At 48.1% G+C, this 9,488-nt stretch overlaps 3 protein-coding genes across 3 annotated transcripts; 2 read left to right on the forward strand and 1 right to left on the reverse strand.

Annotated features, from left to right (window-relative positions):
- Positions 1-1,215: 1,215 nt before the first annotated feature.
- Positions 1,216-3,142, reverse strand: N7537_006561 (ubiquinol--cytochrome-c reductase subunit 2). The gene is made up of 4 exons (XM_056897618.1): positions 2,723-3,142; positions 2,477-2,651; positions 1,526-2,385; positions 1,216-1,462 (listed from the first exon to the last, which is right to left on the reverse strand). The coding sequence occupies exons 1-4, from the start codon at positions 2,960-2,962 to the stop codon at positions 1,367-1,369; spliced, it is 1,371 nt and encodes a 456-aa protein (XP_056753403.1). The 5' UTR covers positions 2,963-3,142; the 3' UTR covers positions 1,216-1,366.
- Positions 3,143-3,545: 403 nt separating this feature from the next.
- Positions 3,546-5,671, forward strand: N7537_006562 (uncharacterized protein; the record flags this gene model as incomplete). The annotated part of the gene is made up of 4 exons (XM_056897619.1): positions 3,546-3,557; positions 3,613-3,669; positions 3,758-4,600; positions 4,661-5,671. 4 exons carry the CDS (start codon positions 3,546-3,548, stop codon positions 5,669-5,671), a joined length of 1,923 nt encoding a protein of 640 aa, XP_056753404.1.
- Positions 5,672-6,553: 882 nt separating this feature from the next.
- Positions 6,554-7,176, forward strand: N7537_006563 (MARVEL domain-containing protein; the record flags this gene model as incomplete). The annotated part of the gene is made up of 3 exons (XM_056897620.1): positions 6,554-6,632; positions 6,685-6,967; positions 7,074-7,176. 3 exons carry the CDS (start codon positions 6,554-6,556, stop codon positions 7,174-7,176), a joined length of 465 nt encoding a protein of 154 aa, XP_056753405.1.
- Positions 7,177-9,488: the final 2,312 nt, after the last annotated feature.

The following is a 9,488-nucleotide window of genomic DNA, read 5'->3' on the forward strand; positions in this document are numbered from 1 at the left end:
GTGGATGAGATGACTCTGGTATAATGAGGGTATGGATATGTGATATGGGCTTTCATGGAGTTATGGTTTTCTAGTTTGTCTGGGGTGTCCCTACTGGATGGGTCCACTCTTGTGTTGTTGGGTTCTCTGGTGATCATTTTTCCCATCTTCGGCGTCTTATGGCGTCTTATGGTGTCTTACGACTCTGAGACAATTCTCTTTGCGGTTCTGGGTCACGTAGCATTGTCGGACAGGGGTAGCTTTGCATGAAAATGATAAATTTGATTTTTATGACTGATTTGTCTTACTTTTTTTGTCATCTAACAGAATATTAGGGTTAAATATGTAGGGTCTAGTGTCAATATTTAACTTTTTTCATTGAATAAATAAAAACGCAAAAAAAAAAAAAACAAGCTCTAACGTTAGCCTTTGGTATGCCGAACTAGTTGTCTTCCACTGTAATATATCGACCTTTTCCCTTTATAAATCCAAAAGTACAGAAACACTTCATCCAATTGGTAAGATGGCCGAGTTGGTCTAAGGCGCACGGTTCAGGTCCACCTGATCCCGATGGTACACAACTGTCTCCGTGTCTCGAAAGGGGCGTGGGTTCAAATCCCACTCTTATCATATCTTTTTGTTTTTTGTTATATAATATATATAGTAGTAGAACCATACATAGGATTTGTGGTGGACTATAGTTGTTGATTTTTGTTAGTTAGACAAGTGATGTAGCCCAATAAACTTCTACCTATATCAATAGAATCAGTGATTCTCCGAATTCCAGAACTCATATTGCTAGCTCAGCGTTTATAGGCAATGCTAGGAATGATTTACGTATACGTGGAATAATGTGCTTGTGCTGCCGTTGCATGGTATAGATGCAATAGACGTGAGGAAGAAATCAATATATATCCGCAGCCTCGGTCATTCGGGTGGTATGAGAACTCTTCTACGTAAGAGAGGATTACGAGAACCGGAAGGTTGATAGTGTGTTGAGCGAATATATATCTATATATATATAAACTAGACCTTCATCTACTTTGGTGGAATAATTAGGTCGCAATTTAGGTATTTTTGCTATAAAAGTGGAAACATGGGGAATTAACGAAAGGGTATAGATACATAGAGCAGCGAGTAATGATCGATCCTTGCCATGACATTATACCTCACCCCGGGAGTCATGACTCTCACGAGCCAAGGAAATCCGTAGGTCTACCGAAGAAAATAGGAACAAAGGATAAGGTACAATTGTATTACAGTCAACTACACCCTTAAAAGAACAAAGGAGATATCGGCAATGAATCTAGGCACAAGTGGTCACATCAAATCCAAATTGAAGGGAAACAGACTCTTCCCTCTCTACGGTGTAATGTATACAGGGATTTTAAACGGTCAGACCGAGGTCCTCGGCGAAGGGGAGCTGGTGGATGTCACCCACGCTGACGAGGGTGGCCTTGCCAGTGAGGAAAGTGTTGGCGACCTACGGGTAACTGTTAGCATCAAGACATCAACAATGCGGAATGCGGAGAGAGAAATAACATACCTCCTTGACTTGCTGGTCGGAGACCTTCTCGAGAGCCTGAGCAATCTCGTTGATCTGGTAGGGCTTGTTGCCGTGGACGAGGCCGGAGCCGGTAGCCTCAAGACCGGTCTCGAGGGTCTGGACGGACTCCAGAGCGCGGAACTTGGCGAGGGCAATGGCCTTCTTGATGTCCTCGGAGGCGACCTCACCGGCGGCGGCCTTCTTGAGGGCGTCGACGACGTTCTTGCTGGCGGCACCGACCTGGTCGGCCTGGCCGGACAGGGTGACGGTGAAAAGACCGGCATCGGAGTAGGCGTTGTTCTGGGTGGAAACGCGGAGTTGGCTGAAGCCCTTGGTGGCCTGGGACAGAAGGGAGAAGCCGGGGGTCCACTTGATAGTGGACTCGCCGCCCAGAAGAGCAGCGAGAACGGAGGCCTCGGCCTTGTAGCCTGCGGTGCCGAAAGCGCTAGAACCGGGGAAGGCGATCACAACAGCGTTGCCGATCTTGGAGGCAATGCGCTGCTCACCACCATAGTACTTGGAGGCGACGGAAGGCAGAACGTTGTATTTGCTGGAGGCGTTGACGGTGGGGGTGTCCTTGAAGAACTGGCCAACCCACTTGGAGACCTCAGCGGAGTTGGGGCCGCTGGCGACAAGAGCGATGTTGGACTTGGAGTAGGCACTCTGAGCGAACTCGGCCAGGGCATCGCCGGAGACGTACTTCTCGTAGGGGGAAGACTGGGAGGGGGTGATGGAGGCGCCCAGACCGCGGTGGAAAGCAACACCGTGGGCGGCATCGACAGCAACGGTCTCCGGGTTGGAGTGGACGGCCTGCTGCTTGTACTTGAGGAGCTTGCTGACAACCTCGTTCAATTCGTGGTCTGATATCATCCGAGGGGGCTCGAGTCAGCAAAGGGTACTCTTATAATTGCGCTCCACCAAGCATCATTCATCAAAAAGGGATGGACTCACCTGCGAACTTGGTCTGGGAAGCGACCTCGGCAAGCAACTCTGTGAAGTAGGGGAGATCCTTGGAGAGGAACTTGGTGCGGAGGACAATGTTTTCGCGCGAGTGTGTCGACGAGATTTCACCGCCCAGCAGCTCAGTCTCCCGGGTAATCCGCAATGCAGACCGCTTGAGGGTAGTCTGTTGAGGAATTGAGTGATTAGTATTGTCAAATATGCTTGAGATAAATCAATTGATGTCATGGGACCAACCTTGAAAGCGAATCGGTCGAGAGCATCGGAGAAACCAGGGAAGGGCTGGTAACGGGAGCCAGCCTTTGCAACCAGAGCCAGGGTGCCAGTAGGGCCCTCAACCTCACGGTTGGCGACCTTCACACCGGAAGCTTCGGAGACATCGTACTGGAAGGCCGGGTTGACAGCGGAGGCCATGGACCGACGGCCGGCGGCGAACGCACGCGGCGCATTTCGGCTGAGGGAAGACCGCGACAGCATCGTCGCCTGTGCCGAGAAGATGTGAGAGAAGAAGAAAAGATATAAACCCGAATTGGGTTTGTAAAGAGGCGCAAATGAGGCGGGGAAGGAGGTGGGATGCGGAGAGAGCAAGAGGGAAGAGGCAGTTTGGGAGGTCACGAAAAGCTTCAAGATCCCGACTCGTCACTCCAGCCAATCAGCGTTCAAGTAATCAAAAGCCCGGACGGAACCGGAGTTACTTTTGTTGCGAGTATATAAGGAGTTATTCTATTGTCTTAGATATAATTGTTTATAGTCTCTAATTGAGTATATTTGAATAATTGATATAATTTGTATTCAAATTGACTTGAATCTCTTTTTATTGTTCCCATAGTCTCCCTGAACACGTTTCTTCCAAATGAAGTTGGATCACCTGATTGATCCTATCACGTGAATATACCGATAAGCAAAAAAAGAACAAAAGGACGGAGGGACCAGCATCTCATCGCGCATTGGATTTTTGGACTTGCAGATCTCTGCTAGCTTGGAAATCTTCATGAACCCTCGGTGACCCTAATTGCCCCCTCTCGAGGCTTGGTGAATCTTTTAATATCTTTAGCCCACCATGATATCCCAGGTATGCGACTGTCCCGCTAACCTCGAGAGAGCTCTACTTACTGATATGAACTTAGTGCTCTGCCGAGCTCTGTATGCTTTTGATCGAAGACAATTTTGGAGAGCTCTTTGCTGTGAGTCATCTTGTGCAGACTCTGGGGCTGTCATGCTTCACTTGCCACAGCGGGGAAGGAACCGGACTAACTAGTCAACCTTTCGCAGCGCATCTTTACCGTACTCCAACGTTACGAAAGACTGACTCTTCCTCGATTGAAATTCTATGCTCGCCTGACAGATCGCCAATTGCACCATGGCCTCTCCGCCATGATCCAGCACCACTTGATCTATCACTTCACTTCCCTCGATGACGGCAATACCTACTACGAAGCTAATCCGCAAGCCGCGTACTCCCTCGTGCGATCTGGAAAGATTCTCCAGCTTGTTGAAAGTCGACTAGGGGAATACGCTGCGCAGGTGTTGGAAGCGATCATGATGCTCGGTCACTCCTCCATCGCCCACCTCGAGACACTTCCCGAACTTAAATCCAAGAGGCAGCGCATTCTGAATGGCGCCAGCCACGATGAAATTAACACCGAGCAAGACGGGGAAAATGAAGAGGATTCCGCGGCTCCTAACGGCGATCATGTAAGCGAGAAACCCGTGCGCCTTCACCCCACCTTGAAGAGTCTCGCCTCGCACGGGTATATTCATCGCCTTCGAGAGGCACACTTCCAAAGCCCGAACGACAACTGGCTAGATGCTTCCCGGATCATCGCATCAAGGCCAGATGTCAAATTGATGAAGGGCAAGCAACAAGCGGCGGAGATTGAGGAGAAGGCGAAGGATATGGTCAAGGAAAGAACTGAAGGAGATCTGACCCGGGGCCTAATATACAACGGTGTCCCCCAAGGCGCCAAAAGAAAACGCGATCACGGCAACTCGGAGTCTAACAAGCAGGCCCCGAATGGCACCAACGGTGTCAACGGGGACCATGTAGAGGACGAGGAGGAAGAGGATAATGATTGGTCCGAAGATGAAGACGGCGTTGATTCAATCCCAATGGATGTAAGCTCGTTTTGTTCTTCCTTGCCGCGGCCTCGAAACAACCATTAACATTTACTACAGTCCAACCTTATCGTTCGGGTGAACTACGAGAAACTTGACGTGGCGCTTCGAAACACGCGGTTCCTTGAGCTTGCTGAGCAAGACGCACCTTCTGCCTCAGTCGAGATTTACGACTGTCTGCTTCGGCGCATTGAATACCAAACAGCCCGCTGCCGAGACTCCTATGAGATCCCCCGCGAAGGAGAAGAAGGCGAACAATACTCTGCTCCAATCCAATTGAGCTCAATCGTGGAAGACGTTGACCCACATTTGGATCTTACAGGATGTATTGGCCCGATGGAACCCTCGACGGTGTTAAACAAACGCGGCAAGCGACCATTGGATGACGATACAAACGGTGTGAATGGTGATGGACATGATGACGAACCGAGCGAACAGAATCGCGCTTATGAGATCGACCAACATCTTGGTATTCTCTCACAACCTCCCTTGAACCTTACCACAAAACATGTCATCTCCGGTCTCCCTACGTGGCGAGTTGCATTCCGAAGCCTGGCCCGCAAGCTTCGTCATTTAGAACTGGAACGCATGATCGAATCGCGGTACGGAGATGTGGCACTGCGGGTGGTCCGCGTCCTGCATTCCAAGGGCAAGCTGGATGAGAAACGACTTCAGGAAATCAGTCTCTTGCCCTTCAAAGACCTACGCCAAACGCTTGCTAGCATGCAAACCGGTGGGTTTGTAGACTTGCAGGAAGTGCCGCGTGACGCGCAGCGTCAGCCTTCCAAGACAATCTACCTGTGGTACTACGATCCAGATCGCGTGTGCAGCAGCATCCTGGAGGATACATACAAAGCCATGTCACGATGCCTGCAACGCATCAGGTTTGAACGCACGCGTGAAAGAGATTTCCTCGAGAAGACGGAACGAACGGACGTCAAGGGTCACGAGGAAGAATTCCTCTCGGAGGCGGAATTAGAACATCTTCGCAACTGGAAGGCCAAGGAAGCCTTGCTGCTGGCGGAGGTATCTCGACTAGATGACATGGTGGCTGTTTTCCGTGATTATTGATTTGCTATGTTCATATCATGGAGGCTGGGAAGTAATTGGGGTTGCATAAATCTGTACAGGCGCATGAGCGACGAATTGATACAAATGACACCTATATGCTCGTTATACGAGTCTATTCTTTAGAAATATGTTGGGCCTGATACGTAGTAAAGTTTTTGTTCCTTTTAGGGTTATAGATGCTCGAGTTTCCGGAGGTGGGGGTAAACCCGGCCCTTGCGCCTCACACAGCCACCGTAGGGATGAATCCACGTCCCAGATGCGAGAAACAGAGTATCTTTGTGTTCTTATATAACATTTAGTTGGGCATTAGGCATTAGGCTGGAATTTCCATTTATCATTAATAGAATTCCTAGAGACAAGTAGAATCGAATCAAAACACACATCTATAACTATGTTAACTATAAAAATGTATAGACTTAAGTCCCACAGTGATCGGCAGCCTGGCGTCATATGGCTTTCACATGCATGATTTAGCCAAGCATAATATTCTACTAGTTTACCAGTAGATAGGCAGAAAGGTATATAAATAACAAGGGCAGTGTTTAGGCAGTAGTTGAATGACAGAGGTTATATACAATATATAAAAGAAAAACAAACATAGGAACACAGTAATAGCCAGTCAAAGAAATAAAGAAAGGATCTATTCCAAGGTAGAAATACACCCCCTACGTCAGCCCTATTGCAAAAGCCAAGCCTGCCAATGTTTATGACGCTCGCACGACGCCGGTGGCTGCCCGACCTTTTTATACCATTTGCCATACCTTGTTTTATAAGATATTTTTTTTTCTCTCTGACAATCTTACAGATAAATCTACGAACTTTCCATTAATATTCACACCTAAATTTACATTTTATCCACATCAACCTCTACATCCATCGAAAATGGCCTTCCCGTGGATATACCCCGTCCGAGCCGTGCAAGCACTCTTTGGCGTGATCGTGATTGGCTTGACAGGATATGGTCCGTTCAGAACCAAGTCTCGAAAATTTCTTAAAACTAACAAGTTCTGCAGTGGTGTCAACCTTCTACAATGGATGGTCATTCGATACCGTCAACTTCCTCCTCTTCCTCGGTTGCTGGACTGCCTTTGTGGCAGTGCCCTACCTCGCCCTTTCACCAATATGGTTCCCTCGCCTTGCACACCATTATGCGATTCCTGCCGTTGAAGTGATCACCATGATCTTCTGGTTTGCCGGGTTTATCGCTATGGGGGCGATGTTACCCCCGCCGAGACGGTGTCATGGGAGTGCATGCAGCTCGCTCCAGGCAGCAACGGTATTTGGGGCTTTTGAATGGTGAGAATCCGTGGTTTGATTTGATTTGATTTGATTTTAGTTTAGTTTTTGGTCTTATGACAGTATACATGAACGGAGAGCTAATTGTGATATGTGTGGCGTATAGGGTACTTTTTGCAGTCACGAGCTATTTCGGTATTGTCGATCTTAAGCACCACCGTCGCGGTGGAGAAGCAAAGCCACATTCGAATGTGAATATCGGGGTCTGAAACGTTTCTTTTTCTTTTCATAACCACCCTGAAAGCAGTTGAGACCATTCGATTGGAGTAATTGTTGATATTTTGGATGTTGCCATACTATGTAGTTCGTGATGGTGTTTGGATGCGATACCCTTTGATAGCGATCTCATGGAGTTCATGTTTTAGTAGTCTTATTCTTGAAATCGAATATAAAAGTTCAAGCAAGATCAATGATTAAAGATCTAACGTCATTCTTATGACTAGCTCGCTTCAAGGTTACGTACTCTCTGCTACATAGAATGATACAGATACATGAGTATAAACTAGCTTGAAAAGTTTAAGAGTTCACCTGTAATTATAAAGGAAGTTGAACCATTGACAGATCCTCATCCAAGGGTCTTCCTCACCCAGAATTTACATACATTATTTCTATTCTTAGTATATCGTCAGCATAGCAGCCCAACCAGCCCCATTTTCCACAACTGCTGCACCCCAGGTGAAGCATATTTCCAAGCAAAGTAAAGTGGTGTTTGCCTCTTCCTATCCATAGCATTCACATCTGCGCTACGTCGAACAAGACACCTCACCATATCTTTTGCAGTGCCGTCATCATCTTTTGGGCCCCGGCAATACGCTACGACGTGCGGTGGACTACATCCCGGTGGACACCGAACAACTCGACTCGGGCTAAAGCAGCACATAGTCGCTGATGATCCCCGGAACATAGAGGGGTGTATTCCACAGCGGCGAATGGCGTGGTGCAAAATAGTGCATCCCTTCGAATCCCTTAGATTGAGATCAAATCCATGGTCAAGAAGCAGCTCCAGTATGTCGCAATTTTTGGACCTTACAGCCGACGTTAGGGATGCGAAATCAACCCGGGCTCCATGATCTAGAAGCAGGCGAACTGTCTCGGGAGTATATCGGATTATCGCCGAATCGAACAAGCTCTCGTGATAGTTTGCTCCGTGCTTTACAAGCAAATGGACTGTTTCGATGGTTCCACTGCCAATTGCCGCACCTAGCAATCTCCCTTCGTCACCACGAACCAAGGCAATGTTCGCTCCGTTATCGAGAAGGACCTCCACCATGGATGCATAGTTTGGCTTTCTACACACTGCCCAAAGCAATGGATTATTTCCGTTGATTCCGGCGTTTATATCAACACCGAATTCGATGAGCAGCTTCAGCATCGACATTTGACCAGCCACTGCACAGTTAATCAACCCTCCGAACAACATCATGGGACTTTCTGTCTTAGCCCCCTGTTCAATAAGAAGCCTGAGGGTACTCTCATGGCACCCAAGAAGAGCTTCGACCGCAGGATGGTATGATTGACTCCGGGTCCCTTCCCCCTCGCGGTCGTTTAAGCGAGCCCCATGATCCAGGAGCAGGCTCACTACTGCATCATGTCCAGCGCTCGCGGCTATGCTTAGGGGTGTTTGCCCTTTAGACATAGGCCCAGGAGGAAGCATAGGTGGAATCCTAGGTGGCATACCAGGTAAACGCTCAGGTGGAAAGTGGTAATACCCTCTTCGTCTATGAAAGTTGAATACAGCTTTGACATCCACGTAGGCTCCCCCCCCCCCCGTAGGCTCCCCCCCCCCCCAGCAGAGAAAACGTCGTACGCCTCTTTCATTGCCATTAGCGGCGCATTTGATTAAGCCCTGGCTTTTCGAGGACTTCACATCTCGCTAATAGTGGCCGGGAAGAAGAAGGTTGTATAGGCAATGGTTCACCTGTAGTAGGTGTGAGAGATCCTTGGATTTCAATTTCTTGCTTGTCGGGAGGAACAACTCGTTGGGTAATTCGAGTAACGAAATCATTGTGAAAAGTAATATGCGATATATGACTGTAGTCTTGTCTCTCAAATTAGTAATTGAAGAAGAGAAATCCACTAGCGCGGGGCTGCGTAATCCATGGATACCTAGAATGAGAAATAGATGTGTGGGCTGATAATTGAAGAAAGATTGCTACAATTCTTATTGATTTTACTTCGAATAGTGGTAGACGATGGATTATCGAAGGTAGCCTCGACTAAAGTCCATAGACATCCATGGAGACCAGCTCTCACAACCGGAATGTGCTGAACCAGCTTCCAAGGTTTCCAGGGTCTACGATATTGCTACAAGACAGATAACTCTCTACATCCGGAAAACAAGTACAATGCAGAACCGATATCAATGCTGCTAGGAGTATGATGCGATGCAAAACAAGCACGGCGAAGACACGCAACGAACATGGACACGTATCTCACATAAGTAGAAACAACAGATCCGACTCAGCTATCCAGCAAGGCTAGGAGAGCAAACCATGTTGCACAGAAAAGCCAATGCACACCT

The sequence above is a fragment of the Penicillium hordei genome (assembly GCF_028827395.1).
Source record: "Penicillium hordei strain IBT 12815 chromosome Unknown utg000003l_segment0_segment0, whole genome shotgun sequence".
Taxonomy (NCBI): domain Eukaryota; kingdom Fungi; phylum Ascomycota; class Eurotiomycetes; order Eurotiales; family Aspergillaceae; genus Penicillium; species Penicillium hordei.

Coding starts and splice junctions, on each gene's coding strand:
- N7537_006561 (XM_056897618.1), bottom strand. CDS start 2,962: ATGCTGTCGCGGTCTTCCCTCAGCCGAAATGCGCCGCGTGCGTTCGCC. Junction 2,652..2,722: donor TCGACCGATTCGCTTTCAAG/GTTGGTCCCATG, acceptor ATTCCTCAACAG/ACTACCCTCAAGCGGTCTGC. Junction 2,386..2,476: donor TTCCCAGACCAAGTTCGCAG/GTGAGTCCATCC, acceptor GGATGATATCAG/ACCACGAATTGAACGAGGTT.